Raw genomic sequence first — 20,514 nt, 5'->3', positions numbered from 1 at the left:
GAGGAAGTCACAGCTGGGACAGACTTAAGGGGAGGAGCCAGGCCCCAGAACGCAGAGATAGGGTGTCCACAGGAGAAGGGGGACACATCTGGGGGATGGGGGTAGAACTCAGAGGAAGAAGCTGTGACTCAACCGATGGGGCCCAGAGAGTCATAGAGCCTAGGGATATTCTAAGGGAGTGCGAAGGGAACCACTGGCACCAAGGACAGTGGTGGTGGACCCAGGAGTAGGGAGCAGAATTCTAAAGGATGAAAGAGGAGAGTTGAAAACTCTCTAAGACAAGGATGGAGGTGGATAAACCCCGAGGAAAAGTAGAACTCGAAGGGAATAGTGGAATCGGAAGAGTGTGGGGAAAGCCGATCCAGTGGCACAGGAGGGTCCTAAGTTCAAGGCCAGCCAGCGGACTTGCCTAGCAGACCCACCCCAAAGGAAAGATGGGGCTGGAGAGATAGCGCTGCGGTAATTCCAGAGGCCCTGGGTTCAGTTCCCAGCACCCATATGGCGACTCACAACTCCAGTCCAGGGGATTCAACGCTACTTTTATTTATTTATTTTGGTTTTTCGAGACAGGGGCCTCGAACTCACAGAGATCCGCTTGCCTCTGCCTCCCGAGTGCTGGGATCAAAGGCGTGCGCCACCACTGCCCGGCTTCATTGCTACTTTTAAGTGTGCGCAGCTGCTAGGCATACAAGTAGTGCAGATAGACATGCTGGCCTTCTATATGACATTCTATGCTCACACATAGAATTAAAAATTTTAAAAACAAAAATAAAAAACTTTTTCTTTTGAGATAAAGTTTCTCTGTGTAGCTCTGGCTGTCCTGCAACTCTCTATAGATCAGGGTGGTCTTGAACTCAAGAGATTCACTTGCCTCTGCCTCCCAAGAGCTAGGATAAGAGGTGTGTGCCACCATGCCCAGCCCTAAACGAAATCAATTGCTTTTTCTCTGTGTAACCCTGACTGTCCTGGAACTTGCGCTATAGACCAGGCTGGCCTCGAACTCAGAGATTCACTTTGCTTCTGACTCCGAGTGCTGGGATTAAAGCTGTGTGCCATCATTGCCCAGCTTTTGTTGTTTTGTTTTGTTTTGTTTTTCGAAACAGGGTTTCTTTGTGTAGCTTTGGAGCCTGTCCTGGAACTCACTCTGTAGACCAGGCTGGCCTTGAACTCACAGAGATCCACCAGCCTCTGCCTCCTGAGTGTGCGCCACCACTGCCCGGCTTCCCAGCTGTGTTTGTTTTTTGAGACAGGGTCTCTGCCTCCCCAAATCCCGGGATTAATTAATGGTTTGCATCATCACCTCCCGTCTCATTTTTTTTTTTTAAGAAAAGAAAATGAGAAAGTCAAAGATCAGATGGAGAAATGAGCTCAGCACGGAGATCAGGGAGGGAGGGACCTAGAGAGCGTGGACGTGCGGAGTAATTTGGTAACAGGATTGTAGTGGGGCACTAGGCAATTCAGAGTTCGGTTCCAAGGGCGTGGCCTTGAGATGGCCAGGTAGAGGCTCTGGGACGGGAAAGTTAAAGGAGAGAGAGGGTCTAGCCTGCAAGATAAGGGGCTTAACTGACTGGCCTACAGTCCAGGTATCTGGGTGGGAGGAGAGTAAGGGCCCTGACTGCAAGGGGTGGGGCCTCGTTGGGTGGGCGTGAATGCCCCGCCCCGCCCCGCCCCCCGACGTTCAGTCCGGCTACAGCCCCGGGCAGCTGGCACTCTCAGCCTGGTTTCCCCCCGAGCGGAGCTGCGGGGCCGGGCCGGGCCGGGGCGGACCCCGGGATCCCGGACGCGGCCGCCCGGGCCCGCGGGCGGGGGGATTGGCAGGGCACCCGCGTGGGCACAGCCACCATGGAGTTCCGGCAGGAAGAGTTTCGGAAGCTGGCGGGGCGCGCCCTGGGGAAGCTGCATCGGTGAGCTTGGTGGGGTTCCTGGGAGGGGAATGGTGAGGATACCCCCTTTCCACCCTGGAGCAGACGAACAGAAGGAAAAGAGAGAGGACACCCTGGCATGGTGTGGGGAGGCCCACCCAGCTGTTCAGGATTCCGTCCTGTGGATGCTGTTATCCCATCCTGCCTGGTCCATTATCCCCCCCCCCCCTCCACTTGCACCTCACCCCACCTGGGGCTTGCCTTTTTCTTTGAGATTGTGTATCTTTCCCTATTCTCTGTCCACCGGTCTTCTGTCTTTTTACTTTAGATCTGTCTCTCCTCCCTGGGCTCCTCTTCCCCTCACCTCTGACCAGGAGCCACTCACTGGGTTCAGTCCTGACCCTTCCTCTTGCTCCCCTCGCGCTCTTCCTCTCTGGACCTCTGGTCCCCACTTTGATCTCTGTCTCTCTTGGCATCTCTGACTGTTTCCCTGGACTGCTATCTTCCCACCCTGGCTCTCCCCATCTCTCCTCTTTCTCAGGTTCTGTCCCTAGAGGCTTTTAATCTGGAGCTAAAGCGGATTGGGGCTGTTGGTTCTTGTCCTTGAGGGGGGTTAAGCTGAGAGGAAAAATCTGGGGTATCCCAGGTTCTGGGGGGTGAGGGAGTTTCAGGCCACAAAAACCAAATTAATCTTGGGGAGTAATACGGACTTCCCAAGGGAGATAGGTGAGAATTGCTTCCACCCAAAACCACGATTCCTATGACCCCAGTGTCCCTTGAGGTAGCCTGGACACCTCCCAGCCCCTCACTCCCAACCCCAGCTCTGGCTCTAAGTCAGAGAAATTACTCAGCTCCTGAGAAGCCTAAAAATATCTATCCACAGTGCGGGGAGGAGATGGCCTCATGGGCATGGTGCCCTTAGACCCCGGTTCCTCCATACAGGGCCCTGGTCCATCTTTACATGGTCCTCGGTGATCTCACTGGGCCACCTGAGCCCAGTGCCAGTCTGATAGTCCACCTTGCTCTGGCTCACCTGGCTCCAAAGTTAACCCCACCCTCAGGTGACACGAGAGGGAGGCAGGAAGGTGCAGTGGGGGGCAGTGGTGGAGGGGGGCTGAGGTGCTCCACCCAGTGAGGGGCAGTGATGGAGGGGGAGCTGAGACACCTTACCTCTCCGTTTTCCAATTCCCAACCCCTCCCCACCCTTTTTTCTCGCCTCCTTTCACGAGTTTCTCAAAATACACCAGTGTGAAGTCAGGGGAGCTAGAGAGAAAGACATGCTGGTGGAGGGGGTGAGAGCAGGAAGGAGATGGTCCTCAGGTCCTCCCGCTTAGTCTCTCCATTTCCTTCTGGGTCCCCAGCCTTGTCCTTCTTCTTCAACCTCAGGGACCCCAGGAGAAGCAGCAGAAAGTTGGGGAGGGGCAAGCATTTATTTGCTTACAAAATCCAGAATTCCCTTTGACCGTGGAGGGGGGTCAATGACTGAGAACCAAAGGTATCAGTTGAACACAGGTCATTCCCTGCCCAGCCAGAGCGAGAGCTAAGAGCTGCAGATGGTCCTGGAGACCCAGATGAGTGAGGCTCGCTGGGGGCTGGCGGTGTCTCTCGGACCAGGTAACCCAGGATGACTTCAGACAAAGAAGAAGAGCCAGGAGCCAGGGAGCCTTGCTTCTTTGGGCCAGGTTCTGGGCAGGGCAATGCTGGGGGCCAGAACTGGATCAGGTCCAAGTTGCTTTCCTCCTGTGTGACCTTGGACCTGTGACATCTGTTTTTGGAGTCTCAGTTTCCTAGTTCTATAATAGGAAGAAACCAGAAAAAAAAATACCACGGCACAGGGAGAAGGAGACGCAGGGAGTGGGCAGGTGTCTTCAGAGAGCAGTTGAGACGCGTCTTCCTTTGGGGACATGCCACCCTAAGGAACACTTTCCCTCACCAAGTCCTTGGCCTAGCTGGGGTCATTCAGAGAGGAGATGGGGCTTCTTTGTGACTCTTGTTATTCTGAGACAAGGGCTCCGGTAGCCAAGGCTGGCCCCTACACTAATCACCTTGCCTCTGTCTCCCCAGTGCTGGGATTGGATGCACACATCCCCTGGCCTGCCCCACCCGCACTGCCCCGTGTCATGGCCAGCTGTTTCAGAATCCCTGTCTGAAAACCCTTAGCGAGATCCCACACCTAATGTAAACAGCACATGTCGACATTCTGGGGCTAGACCCACACCTGCAGTTTCAGTCAGTCAAATATCAGAAATCAACCTAGGTCAAACTCCAGTCTCACAGGTAATGTTCTCTGGAGGCGAACATGCGGGGCCCTCCAGCCTATGTTCATTCTGGGGCGTTGAGTCCCAGTCTTTGACGCTTCCCTGTTTCTTCCTATCTTCCTTCTCTTGGTGCTCTCTGCACCCTCTCTCTTTCTCCCCAGACCAGGCCCCCCTCTTTCTACCCCTAGGCCAGCCCCCCTTTTCTAACAGGCGCTCATGCACCCCTGGCTGGGCTGGAACTCAGAGAGACCCTGCCTCTGCCGTATTGTACTGTAGCTAAAGGTGAGCATCCCCATATGGCTTGTTTTGTTGAGACGAAGTCTGGTGTTAGCCAGGCTGGCTTCAACTATCTAGCCAAGGATGACCTTGAACTCCTGATCCTCCTGCCTCTGCCAAGTGTGATTACAGATGTGCGCCAATACACCTGGCGTATGCAATGCTGGGATTAGAACTCAGGCCTTCGTACAGTGCTAGGCCAGCACTCTGCCAACTGGGCTCCATCTCCGCTGTCCCTCATCGTCCCACTCGGTAGCCCAGGCTGGTCTTGAAATTGCAGCAATCCTCCTGCCTCAGCCTCACAAGTGCTGGGATTACAGGCCTGGTTTCTTGCCTGCCCCTCCCCACCTCCTTAAGTGTTCTTTGGTCCCCCCTCCCCCAGCCCGTCTGGCTGTTCTTTCCTCCCCCGCCCTAGTCTCCCTCGCCTCCATCTGTTCTGGCCCCTTCCTGGGATCCAGCCCCATCCCTGACTGCCTACCCACCTCCGAGGGGCTGCGTTGAACTTTTGAGGTCTCCATACTTCAGGGACCTCACTGACCTTGAACATTAGTTAGTCCTGAGATCTCCTCATCTCTCCATTTTCTGATATCAGAGACTCTGCCCACCTCACCCACGTCTGTGTCTGTTACTTGAATGTCAGTTAGTTCCTGCTCTCTCTCCTGAGTCTGTCTTGTTCTCTGACCCACTCTCCCTTTCTCTAGGTCTCTGTCATCTCCCCGTCTTTTGGTGTTTCTCTCTCGCTCTCTTTCTCTCTGAGTCTCCAGCCTTCCATTAGGTTCCTGCCCCTTCCCCAAATCTTTGGCTAGTTCTCTGTCTACCCCCAGTCTTTGTCGCCCCATCTCAGCAATCTCCCCACCCCTCTGGTCTCTCCCCATCTGTCTCCAGCAGCCTCTCTCTGGCCAGGAGACAGCCCCTCTGTGAGCCCTCTCCTTCCTCACACTCAATCCTGGATGCAGCTCGGGCGGAGGCGAGAGTCATGCTGGGGAAAGAATGCGCCAGTCTCCCTACCAGGGCCATCTGTCCCCTGCCAGGACACCAGCCATCACTCCCCTCCCTGCTCCTGAGGCTGACAGTCTGAACCCTAGATTCCCCAGGGGCCTCAAGTCAGACTCCCAAACCCATATGTGTGGGAACGGACTTCAGCCCCACATCTGGGGCTTAGAAGCAGGGCAGGGCGACCGGGGGCAGGGGGAGGGGTCTGTATATATAGCCGAGGTGGCTCGGAAGCATCTGCTTTGTTGACACCTTTGCACGCAGATCCCTCCTTTGTACCTTTGCTGACTCAAATAGACTCGAATCTGCATCTGCTGGAGGGGGCTGGGGACGGTCCTGGAGCTTGCAGTAGGGGCTTGCAGGCACCTGCTGTTTGATTCCAAAGGATAGTGTGGAATCTCTAACTCCCTAGTGGAGAGAGGGGAGAAGGCTGGGGAGGTGATTGAAGATCTTGACCTTAGAGCGGAATCCAGGCAGGAGAGAGCTGGTGGTGTGGACTCCTGGGACTGGAAGGAATTCCGAGGTCTGACAAGAGACCTGGGTTTTGCCATGCACTGCTGTGTCACAAGGAGAAGAGGGAACCCTGAGTTCTTGGATGGAGGGAAGGAAAGACATGTCTAGAGATGCCTGCATCCTAGTGAGGGCAGCCAAGCAAGGTTAAGCTGGGAACCCCTGTGTCACCGGGAGGAGGGGCCTGGACTGCTGAGTCTTTGCTTCTCCCCGCCCTGCAGGTTGCTAGAGAAGCGGCAGGAAGGCGCGGAGACACTGGAGCTGAGTGCCGACGGTCGCCCAGTGACCACGCACACACGGGACCCGCCTGTGGTGGACTGCACCTGCTTTGGCCTGCCGCGCCGCTACATCATCGCCATCATGAGCGGCCTGGGTTTCTGCATCAGCTTCGGCATCCGCTGCAACCTGGGTGTGGCCATCGTGTCCATGGTCAACAACAGCACGACCCATCGTGGGGGCCACGTTGTGGTGCAGGTAGCTGCTCTGGCGAGCCCTGCTCCCGGCCCATGTTGGCACAAGCGGCCAGTTCACACTCCTTCCCAGCTACAATTCCGTGGTCCTGCCCATCCGTGCCTCTCTATAGATCCGACCTTACTCTTGCAGTCCCTGCCTTCCTAAGCCCCGCCCTGGTATAAAGAAAGCACCGCCCCTTTCCATCCCGGGTTAGGAATGGTCACTCTGGTATTGGGTTTGCTATTCATTACCTCGGCCCACTTTTGGCCCTTGTAACCAGTTCACTCACAGCTGTGTCCCGCGTTTACGTCCCAGGGTTACGTGCACACAAATTTCACTCCTGTCTTGAGATCCTTTCCAGACTGACCTCTGCCTTTGTCCACCTGATTAGTTCTGGCTCACACATAAAGCCTCATCCAAGCTCAGATTTATGCTATTTTAACTCGGGTATTCCAGAAGCCATGCCCATAATTGGGAAAGAAAAAAAAATCTTAGTTTGGTCTGTAGCTTACCTGAGGCCCCAACCTTTGCTGCAATATAGTAAGGAACACCCCTAATTTAGCTGCTTCTTGGGCCCTGCCTAGAGCCCATACAGGTCCTGTCCACAAACAGGAGGCAGTCACCCCCACACTTGGGGATGTTCAGGGAGGGGACACTGAGGGAAGCAAGCAAGTAGAACTAGGCAGCAGAGCTTGTAGCTGAAATGTAAGCCCCCCCCCAACATAGAAGGGCGGAGCTCCAGTGAGCTCTGATTGGCAGGCTTGGGGAAGGGGAGGGGATCTTGTTGCTGATGGTCTGTGGGTGCTGATTGGTGGAGGGACGAGTCTGGAGGGTGGCTAGTTTGCTGTGTGTTTGACCTGCAGAAAGCCCAGTTCAACTGGGATCCAGAGACTGTCGGCCTCATCCATGGCTCCTTTTTCTGGGGCTACATTGTTACTCAGATTCCTGGAGGATTTATCTGCCAAAAATTCGCAGCCAACAGGTACAGTGGTGGAGTCTCGGGGTGGCGGAAAGTGCAGTTGTGTGTGGTGGAGCTCGAGCGAGCGTGGTCCTGGACTTGGCTGCAGGAAGCTGGGAGGGTCCCTGTTTGAGGGCAAATCTCAGGTGGCCTTGAGTCCTGTTGTGGGCAGGAAGAGCAAAATTTTAGGGGCGCTGGGAAGGCTAGACGGCTGGGACCACAATGCCTGCCTCACTGCTCCTGCCGTCTCCCCCACCTTTTCCAACAGGGTCTTTGGCTTTGCCATTGTGGCTACCTCCACCCTAAACATGTTGATCCCCTCAGCAGCCCGTGTCCACTACGGCTGTGTCATTTTCGTGAGGATCTTGCAGGGATTGGTGGAGGTAAAGTCTGTCCCATAAGCCCTGCTCCCCTCTGTGACCCCACCTCTTCTCGTTGACCTCCGTGCTCCCTCCCTAGGGGGTCACATACCCTGCTTGCCACGGCATCTGGAGCAAATGGGCCCCTCCCTTAGAACGGAGTCGCCTGGCGACGACGGCCTTTTGCGGTGAGAAGGGGCTGGGGGCCGGCTCCTGTGTGATGGGGGCTGAGTTGTGATCTCAGCTTAGGTGGCAGGTTCCTGGGTCCAGGGAAGACAGGCCTGTTTTCTACCCTCGTCGTTCCCTTAGGTTCCTATGCCGGGGCAGTGGTTGCCATGCCCCTCGCTGGGGTCCTGGTGCAGTATTCGGGATGGAGCTCTGTCTTCTATGTCTATGGTGAGGGACTTGCATGCATGGCTCTGGGTGGCACCGGGCTGAGTGAGGCCGATGTCACCCTGCTCCCATCTCCCTCCTGCCCACCCCCAGGCAGCTTCGGGATCTTCTGGTACCTATTCTGGTTGCTGGTCTCCTATGAGTCCCCTGCACTGCACCCCAGCATCTCAGAAGAGGAGCGCAAGTACATCGAGGATGCCATCGGAGAGAGTGCCAAGCTCATGAACCCTGTGACGGTTGGTTGTGAGGCTGCAGGGCTGGGCAGGGCAGAGAGGAGGGTGCTGGCTCAAATCTCAGAGGAGACAGGACTACAAACAAAAGGCTGGGGCCGAATGGGGGGCGTGGTGATGCAGGCCTGTCATCCCAGCAACTTAGGGGCTGAGGCAGGAGAATTGCAAGTTCCAGGTCAGGCTATAAAGTGAGTTCAAGGTCAAGCTAGGAAATTTGGCGAAACGTGGGTTAGGGGTGTAGCTCACAGGTAGATCATTTGCCCAGAATCCCCCAGTGGGGGGCGGGGTGTGGCTCAATGACAGAGTGCCTGCCTAGCATACATGAGGTCATGGGTTCTATTCCCACTACTGAAAACAAACAAGCAAACAACAGAAAAGAAAATGAAAATAGCTGGGCTAGATTCCATGTTAGGCTGCATGGAGTTGAGACCTAGAGTTAGGATAAGGTGGCTGAGTCAGGGCCACAGAGGAGGCCTGGTGAAAAGTAGTCGAGGGGATTAGAACTCGAGGTTTTGCTCGTGTTGCTGTGGCTATGGCTACACTCTGTGGAGTGACTGAGTGGACATTCTACTGGGCTCACGTTTATGGGCTCTCATGGGGCTCAGCATCTGAAACTGAAGGACCCCTGGAGTCAGGACCCCTCATTCGTCCTTACAATGCAACCTCAAAGCTGGAGGTTTAGAATTCCTGAGTCCCTGAGAGTAAAGATGAGGACCATGCCTGAGGCCCCAGTGAGTTATGGTGGGGTCCCTGAAGGGACATGACATTCCCAAGCCCAACATCTGTCTTAGCACAGTCTGCCCTCCCCTTCCCTTCCCTCCCCTCCCCTTCCTGCCTCTCTCCTCCCCTCCCCCACAGAAGTTTAACACACCCTGGAGGCGCTTCTTCACGTCCATGCCGGTTTATGCCATCATTGTGGCCAATTTTTGCCGCAGCTGGACCTTCTACCTGCTCCTCATCTCCCAGCCTGCCTACTTTGAAGAAGTGTTTGGCTTTGAGATCAGCAAGGTTGGCTGGCAGGCGTAGGGGACTTGGTGGGGGTGAGGGAGAAGGTGTCTGCATCCCCAGGCGAGCCTGGAGGAGTGGCTGCCCATGACCTGTTCTCGCAGGTGGGCCTGGTGTCTGCGCTGCCCCACCTGGTCATGACCATCATTGTGCCCATTGGGGGCCAGATTGCCGACTTTCTGCGCAGTCGCCGGATAATGTCCACCACCAATGTGCGAAAGCTGATGAACTGCGGGGGTGAGTGGTGGGGCCCGGGCGGAGCACAGCACAAAGGGGGGTCAAAGGGCATGACCCCCCGCCTGAGTAAGGGCAGCGTGCAACAGTTTCATGACATCAGGATTGGAGACTGCCATGTGGAAATCTTAAGCGGATGAGTGAGTACAGACCCAGGTGGTGTAGAGATAATCTTCCAGCTTGGAAGGGGGCGGGGCCTGAGTCCTACAGAACTCTAAAACCTAGAGTCCTAAAGTGGCCATAACTGGGGTTTCAGGGAGACAGGTCATGGGTGGGGACCTAGCAAGATGGTTGAGAGTGGGGTCACAGGCTTCCTTATGTGATAAGGACATAGATCTGAGTTGCAGAGTGTGGCCTAGTCAGAAGGTGGGATCACAGTGGGCCCTTTTAAGGCAGAGCAGCCAGAACACATGGACTGGGTTGGGTTTTGGGGAAGCAGGATCCACTCTGGTTTGGTGGAACTGGAGTCTTCCGCAGGTCAGAGGTCACCAGATGGGGTCAACAGAAGGGGGCTGGGGTGAAACCGGCTGGGAATGTGTGCAGGGTGGCCAGTGGGGTCACAGTAGAGACTCGGGAGACTTGGTCCTTCACAGGCTTTGGGATGGAAGCCACGCTGCTGCTGGTGGTTGGATACTCACACTCCAAGGGTGTGGCCATCTCCTTCCTTGTCCTGGCTGTGGGCTTCAGCGGCTTTGCCATCTCTGGTGAGAACCCCAGATGGGTAGCTGGGGGTACTGGAGTCAGCTCAGTACTGGAATGGTCTCCTCGGGAGCAACACAGCTGTCTCAGCAGTGAAGACTTGCTACTCTCACAGAAGACCTGAATTCCGTTTCCACCGGCTACCTAACCGCCAGTAGTGAATCACAGCCCTCTTCTGGCCTCTACGGGCATTGCACTCACATGTATATACCCTCACAGACATGCACATAATACATATATGTTTAAAAATGAGCAGGGGATAGGGCGGGTGTGACCCTGCATGAGGGGCTGGTGTGACGTTTGCTGACTTGATACCCCACCAGGGTTTAACGTGAACCACCTGGACATCGCCCCTCGCTATGCCAGCATCTTGATGGGCATCTCCAATGGCGTGGGCACACTGTCTGGGATGGTGTGCCCCATCATCGTGGGTGCAATGACCAAACACAAGGTTAGCACAGACCTCCTGATGAATGCCTGGAACCTTCCAGTACCAGCCTCCCTCCTCTCCCTTTCTTTTATCTCTCCATCCATCCTTCTTTCTTTTTTCCAAGACAGGGTTTCTCAGTGTAGTCCTGGCTACCCAGAAATTTACTTTGTAGACCAGGCTGGCCCCAAACTCAGAGATTTTTATCTAAAAAAAAAATCTATTTTTTATTAGTTTAATTTTTTATTGACTTAGAGCGTGTGAGCTATTTTGTGCTATGGGATATGTGTTCCCTCTTTCCACCACGTGGGTCCCAGGGATAGAATCAGGCCTGCAGGGTGGTAGCACCTCTAGCCACTGAGCCTTCTCAGCAATGCAATTCTTTTAGTCAGAGGCACATCACGTGGTCCTGGCTGGCCTCGGCCTCCCGCGTGCCCACCCCTGGCCTCCTGTTGTTCTCAGATGGGTGTGCGCACGTGAAGTGCTGTGCCCACAGTGGCCGGGGGGGGGCGCCCGCCGGGTCATTGTGAGCTGCCATTGTGGGTGCCGGCAACTGAAAAAGCAGGAAGACCCCTCAAACGCCGAGCCATCTCTCCAGCCCCCATACATGTATTTTTAAGGAGCATCTCCTGTGGCCCATGCTAGCCCGACAGGTGTGTCCCCCCTCGTCTGACCTTGTGCCGTGTTGTGTGCCCCCAGACTCGGGAGGAGTGGCAGTACGTGTTCCTCATCGCCTCCCTGGTGCACTATGGGGGTGTCATCTTCTATGGGGTCTTTGCTTCGGGAGAGAAGCAGCCTTGGGCGGAGCCGGAGGAGATGAGCGAGGAGAAGTGCGGCTTTGTTGGCCACGACCAGCTGGCTGGCAGTGATGAAAGTGAAATGGAAGACGAGGCTGAGCCCCCGGGGGCGCCCCCAGCGCCTCCCCCTTCCTATGGGGCCACGCACAGCACAGTTCAGCCTCCGAGGCCCCCGCCCCCAGTCCGGGGCTACTGACCACGTGCCTCCCACTGATTGGCAGTTTCCAGGACCTCCACTGACACACCTCTAGCCTGGCGGCAGTGTGGAGGAACCCCACTCCGCTCTGTCCTGCCTCAGGCCTAAGATGCAAGTCTCCCTCGTTCGCAGTGCTGTCCAGCCAACCCTCTTCCCTCCTCTCCTCCTCAAGGGGTGAAGCTGCAGTAGCGGTTTCACGATACCCAACCCCCCCGGAGGTTGTTCTCCGCCTGTCTGCCTGTGTGGTTTCAAATCTCTCCTTTCAGGGCTTTGTTTGGATGGACAGTTTCTTTCTCTTTCTCTTGTGCTTTCGAGGTTCCTTCCACCTTTTCCTAGGACCCCAGGGATTCTCAGGCTACCCCAAGATTATTCAGCTGGTCCCCAACTCTGAAAGATCCATGATCATCCCCTGTCAGTTCCAGGGCTTTCCTGGAAATTAATTCTGCATTTCCCCGGTTGGTTCCACCAACCACCAACCTCGCCCGCCATTCCAAGGACCGATTCTCACCAGCGTTTTGAGGGGAAATGGCGGTTTCAAGTCCCACCACTCCTTCCTACCCCCCCCCCGCCCCACCCCCAGCAGCAGCGGTTTGCCAGGCCTTGTCCTTAGTTTAGTACAATGTCCAGGGAAATGGCCGACGTGGCTCCGCTCACCCGTGCTCTTTTTCTGACTCAGTTTTCAGGTCTAAGTAGTGGCTGGAAGCCGTCACTTCTTCCCCTCCCCTGGGGGGGCGGTTTCAGGGTCTCCCTTTCCCCCCAAATCCTTGCACTTTACTCCCCTGGGTGGTTCAAACTGCCCTCAGTTTCTCAGTGACCGTTTGTTGTGTCCCTCAGGGGCTAAATGACTCCAAATCCGGGGTGCTTCTCATAGACACCCCTCTTTCCGCTCAGCCGTCTGGGGAAGGGGTGGGAGGAGAGGAGCAGGCTTGGGGGCAGGGGCTGCTCCCGGGGCAGGGCTGTGTCCTGGTGTCTGTCTCTGTGCCGTGAACCCTGCCCTGCCCTGCCCCATCCACTCCCAATAAACGCTTTGGTGTACAGATTAGGCTGTCGCCGGATGTGGGTCCTCCATCGGCCCCAAGCCACGTCCTGGCCTAGGGAGCGCGTGTGTGCAGACCCAGGCTCCACCCCGGGCCTCAGTTTCTCCACTGAGCCCTCCCCCCACCCCCGCCCTTCGCCAAGCACTGGGCGCAGAAGCGGACGCTGGGGGGGGGGGGGGGGGGAAGGTGGTTTATTGGGAAGCTCTGCTTGGCTCTGAGGCTCCTCTGGGCGTCGAGGCTGGCTCGGGCCTGCGGTGCTGCTGCCTTCAGACAAAGTTGGGAGACAGCGCGGCCGGCGACAGGGCTTCCAGGCGCTGCGGCCCGCGGGGCGGAGGGGGCAGCTTGGGCGGCAGTGCGGGCGTGGGAGGCGGCTGCTGCGTGGCGATGTGCGAGGGCACCCACGCGTCGGGGGCATAGAAGTAGAGGTCCACGGGGTCCTTCGGGGCGTCCAGGTGCAAGACTGCAGGGGCGAGGGTGGGGTCAGGCGTGTGCGTGTGTGTGTGTACACTGGGCTACACAGTGAGATCATATCTCAGAGGAGGAGGATGGGGGAGAGGGGATCATTTCAGACATAGGGACCAGACTTTACACTTACCTGGGTCAGGAAGGGGGGCTGTGTTTTTCTTTTTTTTTTTATTTTATTTCATGTGCACTCGTGTTTTGCTTGCGTGTATGTCTGTGTGAAGGTGTCACACCACCTGAAACTGGAGCTACAGACAGTTATGATCTGCCATGTATGTCCTGGGAATTGAACCTGGGTCCTCTGGCAGCTTCTGAGCCATCTCTCCAGCCTGGGTCTGTTCTTTAGAAGGGAGTGCTAAGTCCCCAGAACTGGATAAGGCACCCTGAGGGCATCCCAGAGAGAGCGAGAACTCACCTGGCTCCTCCCCGCTGTCCTGGAGCCGGTGGTGTGCGAAGGACCTATGTCTGGAGGCTCGGCGGTACAGACACCACAGCAGGAGGAAGATGCCAATTAGCATCCCGGTCCCCGCGAAGAACAGGCACAGGGCCCCACTGATGGAGCCTCGTGGGCGGCTGACCAGAGTCACCCCTGAGAGATGACACAGCCATTTGAACTGAGTGCTTCATCCTTCAGACCCAGCCTCCTCCCAACAGCCAAGACTCCAGGCCCAGCCCTCCTCCCTCAGACCCACTGCCCAGACCCAGTCCTCCTCCCTCAGACCCACTGCCCAGGCCCAGCCCTCCTCCCTCAGACCCACTGCCCAGACCCAGTCCTCCTCCCTCAGACCCACCTCCCAGGCCCAGCCCTCCAGCCTCAGACCCAGGATCCAGGCCCAGCCCTCCTCCCTCAGACCCACCTCCCAGGCCCAGCCCTCCTCCCTCAGACCCAGGATCCAGGCCCAGCCCTCCAGCCTCAGACCCATTGCCCAGGCCCAGCCCTCCTCCCTCAGACCCACTGCCCAGGCCCAGCCCTCCTCCCTCAGACCCAGGATCCAGGCCCAGCCCTCCTCCCTCAGACCCAAGGCTCCAGGCCCAGCCCTCCTCCCTCAGACCCACCGCCCAGGCCCAGCCCTCTGCCTTGAGATCCTCACCAGTCTCCTTCACCCGTTCCACCACGATGATAGTGTTGACTGTCTCTCCTCGGCTGTGTCTCTGAGGGGCTTGCAGCATCCCAGGGGCTACCTGATTGGGCTTGTCTATAGGAGCTGGGGGGCCTGCAATCCGTGCTGAGGGAGGAGGGGTATCTGGACCTTTAGGACCCGAGTTCTGGGGTACGTTAAGCTCTTTGGTTCCTAGGAAATCCAAGGTGGACAGGCCAGGAGTGGCAACTTGGGTGGCTGCAGGGGCTTCTGGGCTGGGACTGGAGCCTGGCTCACTGGGTGTGGCTGTTTCCTCCCTGAAAGTTGCTGTTGGTAGGGCGGGAAGAATAGTGGTGGTTTCCAAATCAGAGCTCACAGCTGTCTCTGTTGCCTTTTGGTTGAGGGTTGTGGGGAACTGTGTTTGGGGGATGTCAGTGGTATTGGAATTATGGGTGATGAGAGATGCTGGCTGGGGAGTTTCTGTCAGGTCAGGATGAGTGGTTGGCAGTAAGGCAGAATTTAGGGTTCTGGGGGCACCAGGGTCATAGGTCCCTAGGGATTTGGAGCTGAGGAGCTGGGTGGGGCCAGGACTTGGTGTCTTAGGCTCTTTGCCAGGAGTGATTTGGGGGGTATGTTCTTTGGGGGTTTCAGGGGAGTCTTGGTGTGCTGTTTGTGTGGGGTCAATATGCTCAGCGTCAGGAGATTCTGGGCGTGAAGCTGTGAAGGGATCAGAGTTTTGGGTTTCAAGAAACCCAGACTGGGAAATTGCAGTCAGGTCAGGTTTGGGGGTCTCAGAAGATTCTGGCAGTGTTGCTTTGGAGGGGTTTGTTTGTGAAGCATTCTGGGATTCTGTGCCCAAGGTTGTGAGCTGGCCAGGCATGGGGGTCTCTGGAGCATCTGAGAGGCTGGGGCTGGGGATCTTGCTTAAGTTTTTCCTGGGAATATGAGGGGAAGCTGAGGGTGGTGTCTCGAGCTCAGGAAGAAATGTTGCAGGGTATCGGGTGGGCCCGTCTCCAGGAGAACTTTCTAGGGCACCAGTAGGCATCCTAGAGGGCTGGACCATCTCCTGGGGGTCAGAGCCCATGGGCAGAGAGGCTGGGGGAGCCGCCTTGGAACCCAAACAACCAAGGAGGAAGAGTAGGAAGAAGATGGGGCTGAAGGGCTGCATGGCTCAGAGAATTCTATAGCTGTGGAAGGAGGAGGTAGGAAGAGGTTAAAGCCAAAGCATCCTGGAGTCACACCCACTCCCAGGGGCCACACTCCCTCTGTCCAGGGACTCTACAAAACCCAATCGCAAGTCCCTGGTATGGGCTGGTAGCTGTGGTCACTAAGGTTACAGGAGTTCAGGGATTTGGGAGTGGTAGTGCATTTCCCAGTGGGGTCCTAAAGAGTTGGGACATAATGATACCATGGCCCCACAAATATTAGATTCTACCTTCAGAAGGTATCAGATGGCCAAGGGGACATGGGGAGACCTTCTCCTCCCAGGATGCTGGGGACCCAAGCTGAGTTAGAGGAAGTCTTTGAGGAAGACTCCAAGGCCCTGAAAAGAAGCTACTGGGTTCTGAGTCCCACAGAGTGAAGGGCTGAGGGTTACGGGGGGAAGGACATGGGATTCCTGGACCATGGGTCAGATGATGTCTGGATCTGTGTTCCAGGCCTTTGGGGGGGGGAGGACATGGGATCCCTGGATTATGGGTCAGATGATGTCTGGATCTGTGTTCCAGGCTTTTGGGGGGGGGAGGACATGGGATCCCTGGACCATGGGTCAGATGATGTCTGGATCTGTGTTCCAGGCCTTTGAGAAGTAGGGATGTGAGGTGTGGACTCCTCGGCCTGATGGGGTAGGAGGCAGGACAGTAAACTCTGTCCCTGTTTATAGAGGATGGACCCATGGCTTCTGTGGTGGCCTAGAGATGGAGTGAGCGTGGGTGGGACGGGGTCACGGGGTCTCTTACCTGTGCAGTGGTGTCCAGGACAGCAACAGATGATCAGCGCTGGACAAAGAGGCAGGCAGGGAGTGCTGCCGAATGGCGCTGGAAGGGGCAGGCACTAGGGTCCCAGAGGCACACAGGTGACGCACCTGACCCCCTCCCTGGGGAATCCTGGGAGCCTAGCAACAAGCTGAGGTTCTTAAAGAAACAGACATAGGACCTCATCATTATGGCAGAGAAGGAAGTTAGGATTTAACCAAATTATTTTCCTTTTGAAGGCAAGGTTTGGCCAGGCATGATGGTACAGGCCTGTGATCCCTGTTCTTGATAGGCTGAGGTGGAATTATGAGTTCAAAGCCATCTTTGCGTGACCATAGTGAGAGCCAGGCCAGTCTGGGCTACCTAGCAGGACTGTCTCAAAATAAAACAAGAGCCAGGCGGTGGTCCATGCCTTTGATTCCAGCATCTGGGAGGCTGAGGCTTTTAGGAAAGCTGCCACAAATTTGAGGCCATCCTGGGCTACAGAACCAGTTCCAGGCCAGCCTGGGCTGCAGTGTGAAAACAAAAATAAAACCAACCAATTAAACATACACAAAAAACCTCCTGAAAACTACCATCCCAACAGACACAAAACAAACTCCCCATATATAAGAGCCCTGGGCCCAGTTGTGCAGTGGTGGTACACATGTTTAATCCTAGCAGTTGGGAGGCAGATCTTTGTGAGTTCTAGGTCAGCTTGATCTACAGAGCGAGTTCCAGGACAGCCAGGGCTACACAGAGAAATCTGTCTTGAAAACAAAAAAGTCGTAGCTGGAGAGATGGCTCAGCGGTTAAGAGCTCTGGCTGCCCTTCCAAAGGACCCAGGTTCAATTCCCAGCACCCACATGGCAGCTCACAACTGTCTGTAGCTCAAGTTCCAGATCTGACATCCTCACACCAATGCACATAAAATAAAGTTAATAAAAAAAGAAAAAGAAAACAAAAAAGTCCTGGGCCCTTTCCAATTTCCCCACCAAACCCAAGTCCCTGGTACCTTTCCACTTTGATCCTACTAGGTGACTCTGTCCCCTTCACAATAAAGAATTCAAGCTTCCAGGTGACCCCCTTGCCAGAACCCAAGGGTCTGAGGCCCTGTCTTAACCACCTTCAGGTTTGGGATCCCAGGCTTGGACCTCTCCTCTCAAGCTTGCGCCCCCCTCCTTTGCCCCTCCTTTGAGACAGTCTTTGTAACAGACACGCCTCACATTTGCGGTGATTCTCCTGCTTCTGCCTTCTGAGTGCTGACATGAGGTGTACTGCACTATGGGGTGTCCTTGGGAGCCCCCTTTAAACATGCCTTATCTTCACCACATCCAGGTGTCCCGGGGGTGGGGGAGGAAGGGTAAGACAACCCTGTGGAAGCCCGGGGCCTCTCTGTCCTGCTTCACAGGGGTGACTTCACTTGTTTACACACTGCTAGCTCTTCTCCCTCTCCCCCTGCCTGTCTCTGCTGAGCTCTCCTATCCTCTCCACACCCTCTTCTCTCAGCCTACCTCTCCATCTCCAGAGCCCTCAGGCCTTCCTCTCTTCCTGTTATTTCCTTCCGAGGGCACCCTGTCTTTGCCTGGAAGTTATTCCTTCCCTCTTTCTCCTCTCAGATTCCTCTGCTCTCTCTCTTCTCTGCCTCTGTTTGTGTCCCCGACTGGTGCTCTAATGGTTCCCCTCTGCAGTCTCTATTTTTATCCCTCTGACACACCCCTTGTGTCCTTCTCTCTGTCTGTTTCCCCCATTCCCCTTCTTCAGTACCAGCTCTGGGTCCCAATTAGTTGGTGGCGGCCACAGCAGCAGAGGCCCCCACCAGGCTTCTCATTACCGCTGGCGGCTCCTAATGAGCGTGGGGTGGAGTGACCCTGCGCCCCCTGCCCGGCCTGCGTCACTGCCAAGGCGGGGGTTGTGCTGGTATATAAGGGGGGCTGTGAGCACCGCTGCCTGAGCTAACAGCACGGTAGGGTGCCCGGCGGGAGGCTGATGGTGAGTGTTGGACGGTGGGCTCCCAGGTTCAGGGCTGTATGACGACATCGAGATCCTGTCCCCTGTGTCCACAGGTGATGGAGACCTGCCAGGTGTCCAGGAGCCCCCGAGAGCGGCTGCTGCTGCTTCTGCTGCTGCTGCTGCTTGTGCCCTGGGGCACCGGCCCTGCCTCGGGTGTTGCCCTGCCCCTCACTGGTGTGTTCAGGTAGGTGTGAGGTCCCCCGACTCCCAGGAAAGGGAGGAGACACCCCAAGGGAAGGAGAGATAACACGCGGGGGTGGAGGTGGGTTTGACGTTAGAATGCAGTGGGGCCTGGCGGTCCGTGGGGCCTGGTGCTCAGCCACTGCACTTCTCTTCCCGCAGCCTCCGTGCCCCAGGCCGGGCCTGGGCGGACTTGGGTACTCCCCTGTCTCGGCGCAGCCTGGCGCTAGCGGACGACGCAGCCTTTCGGGAACGCGCGCGTCTGCTAGCAGCCCTGGAGCGCCGCCGCTGGCTAGACTCGTACATGCAGAAGCTGTTGCTACTGGACGCGCCCTGAGTCCAATAAAGAGCCTGCCCCGCAGCGACTGCGCCTTCTTCATGAGCCGCCCCGGCAGGGGTGTATGGGGAGGGGCCCCTCCTCGTCCTCGCTGGTTTTCGCAGCCTCCGGGGTCCCTTTCCGAGTCTCTGCCCTCTCCAGATCTCGTCGCCACTCTGCTCTCCTTTTATCACAGTCGTGGGGCCCTGATCCAGCTCTGTGACGGGTCGAGGTTTTCCTTTTTTCTTTTTTTTTCTTTCTCGAGACAGGGTTTATCTGTGTAAGCCCTGGCTGTCCTGGAGCTCACTCTTGTAGACCAGGCTGGCCTAGAACTAAGAGATCCTCCCAAGTGCTAGGATTAAACGCGAGTGTCACCACCGCCTGGGTCAGGTTTTTTTTTTCCTCCCCCTTCCTAGGTTTTTCAAGACAGGGTTCCTCTTTGTTACAATCCTGGTTGTCCTGGAACTCACTTTGTAGACCAGGTTGGCCTCGAACTCACAGAGATCTGTCTGCCTCTGCAAGGCGTGTGCCACCACGCCACTCCCAGATAGGGTCGGAGTTTCTTAACCTTTCTGGGCCTGTTGTTCAACTGGCCCAGGAGGTCCCCAAGGTCTTCGCTGGAGTTCGCGGGGTTCTGCCCCCCCCCCCCCCACTGGTCTTTTCGGCGAGCACACGGAGCGAGCGGACCGCGCCCTGATTGGTCTAGAGCAGGCCGGAGAGTCCGCCCTCCTATATTTGCATTTCCTGGAGGCGGACCGAATCCTCATTGGCCCTTACGCTGTGAGGGCGGAGCTGCTGCTTGCTGCGCGGAAGCCCGGGATACCGCTCAGTACCGGTTAGCGAGCGGCACCTACAGCAATGCGGTTGGTAATGAGGCGCTACCTCACGCCCAGAATTCCGAGTTTTGACCGCTGTCTCCAACAGATCACACCAGGCTCACGTTTTTCCAAACCCCCTCCTCCCGCGGCTCCTTCCACCTTCCCGCCAGCTCAGGGCTGTCCTCCCGCACTTGGATCGGTTCAGACCTCCTGGCTCCATCCCCACCTCGCTCCACAGGTCTCGTTCCCAGTGCTTGGGCCTGCCCTTCTCAACCCTCTCCTGGACAGCTTGTGGGCTGGGGTTCCATTGCCACCTCTGCATCTTACTCGCAAAGCCCGCTGTGGCTGCCAGCATGCCTTTCCTGGATCACCCACCCCTGGGTCTCCTTCCCGCTACCGGGCTGTCAGGCTAGCCGACTTCTCAGCCTGTATCCCATCTGCGCCGCTTCTCAAAACTGAACGCGTGGGGTTGGGGGTGGTGTTCTCGGGCTGCACCCCACTTGGCTGTCTTGGTAAATCATGGGAAAGCCGAGGATGCCGCCAGCGTTATTGGCTCAGGATCCTGTGGCGCGCTTAAGGTTCACAGGAGTCTGGCAACTCGAGGGCTCAGAGGCCTGCAAGCAGGGGGTCTTGCGTGACCCAGTGTTTTGTGGAGTTGCCAATGAGGAGCTGTGAGAGAAGCCTCTGGTTTGCCTGCTTCAGACAAGCCCTGACTGAGCAGGCAGTGCACTTGCAGTGCAGGGCCAGCCCTGGTCCACGGCCTCGCTTGCAGCAGCATCTATCACACAGACACAACTCAGGGACAGCGAGCTCTCCCCAGCCCAGCACCATGCTGCAGTAGCAGCTTCCGAAGCAGGAAAGGAGGATGGAAAAAGCCTAGGGACCTTGGGTCCCACTGTGACTCAACTGAGGCCCAGGTGCCCTCCTCCCTGAACTTGTTTGGTGAGGCAATCATCCCTTGCTGAAGTCATTACTGCATGATTTGCTATTGTCAAGAAAACAGGAAA

At 56.5% G+C, this 20,514-nt stretch overlaps 3 protein-coding genes across 3 annotated transcripts; 2 read left to right on the top strand and 1 right to left on the bottom strand.

Moving 5' to 3' along the window:
* Window positions 1–1,710: 1,710 nt before the first annotated feature.
* Slc17a7 (solute carrier family 17 member 7) lies at window positions 1,711–12,762 on the top strand. The gene is made up of 12 exons (XM_050121363.1): window positions 1,711–1,904; window positions 6,121–6,373; window positions 7,216–7,334; window positions 7,579–7,693; window positions 7,770–7,857; window positions 7,979–8,065; window positions 8,156–8,298; window positions 9,151–9,300; window positions 9,402–9,534; window positions 10,125–10,235; window positions 10,554–10,681; window positions 11,357–12,762. Exons 1-12 carry the CDS (start codon window positions 1,843–1,845, stop codon window positions 11,648–11,650), a joined length of 1,683 nt encoding a protein of 560 aa, XP_049977320.1. The 5' UTR covers window positions 1,711–1,842; the 3' UTR covers window positions 11,651–12,762.
* A 167-nt stretch (window positions 12,763–12,929) lies between these two features.
* Window positions 12,930–15,396, bottom strand: Gfy (golgi associated olfactory signaling regulator). The gene is made up of 3 exons (XM_050121187.1): window positions 14,241–15,396; window positions 13,565–13,738; window positions 12,930–13,147 (listed from the first exon to the last, which is right to left on the bottom strand). Exons 1-3 carry the CDS (start codon window positions 15,394–15,396, stop codon window positions 12,954–12,956), a joined length of 1,524 nt encoding a protein of 507 aa, XP_049977144.1. The 3' UTR covers window positions 12,930–12,953.
* Window positions 15,397–18,210: 2,814 nt separating this feature from the next.
* On the top strand, window positions 18,211–18,710 carry Pth2 (parathyroid hormone 2). Its single transcript, XM_050121194.1, has 2 exons — window positions 18,211–18,377; window positions 18,536–18,710. Exons 1-2 carry the CDS (start codon window positions 18,211–18,213, stop codon window positions 18,708–18,710), a joined length of 342 nt encoding a protein of 113 aa, XP_049977151.1.
* Window positions 18,711–20,514: the final 1,804 nt, after the last annotated feature.

The sequence above is a fragment of the Alexandromys fortis genome, unplaced genomic scaffold (genome assembly GCF_014885135.2).
Source record: "Alexandromys fortis isolate MF-2015 unplaced genomic scaffold, M_Fortis_MF-2015_v1.1 scaffold_161, whole genome shotgun sequence".
Lineage (NCBI taxonomy): Eukaryota > Metazoa > Chordata > Mammalia > Rodentia > Cricetidae > Alexandromys > Alexandromys fortis.
Note: the sequence above shows the minus strand (reverse complement) of the source record. Positions and strands in the feature narration are given on the sequence as shown.

Bases quoted from the DNA above. Each gene is read 5' to 3' on its own strand.
- Slc17a7 (XM_050121363.1), top strand. From the start codon at position 1,843: ATGGAGTTCCGGCAGGAAGAGTTTCGGAAGCTGGCGGGGCGCGCCCTG. The intron at 7,858-7,978 runs GTGAGAAGGGGC...TCGTTCCCTTAG, and splicing joins GGCGACGACGGCCTTTTGCG to GTTCCTATGCCGGGGCAGTG. The intron at 10,236-10,553 runs GTGAGAACCCCA...ATACCCCACCAG, and splicing joins CAGCGGCTTTGCCATCTCTG to GGTTTAACGTGAACCACCTG.
- Gfy (XM_050121187.1), bottom strand. From the start codon at position 15,396: ATGCAGCCCTTCAGCCCCATCTTCTTCCTACTCTTCCTCCTTGGTTGT. The intron at 13,739-14,240 runs GTGAGGATCTCA...GTCATCTCTCAG, and splicing joins GGAACGGGTGAAGGAGACTG to GGGTGACTCTGGTCAGCCGC. The intron at 13,148-13,564 runs GTGAGTTCTCGC...TCGCCCCTGCAG, and splicing joins GGACAGCGGGGAGGAGCCAG to TCTTGCACCTGGACGCCCCG.
- Pth2 (XM_050121194.1), top strand. From the start codon at position 18,211: ATGACGACATCGAGATCCTGTCCCCTGTGTCCACAGGTGATGGAGACC. The intron at 18,378-18,535 runs GTAGGTGTGAGG...CTCTTCCCGCAG, and splicing joins CCCCTCACTGGTGTGTTCAG to CCTCCGTGCCCCAGGCCGGG.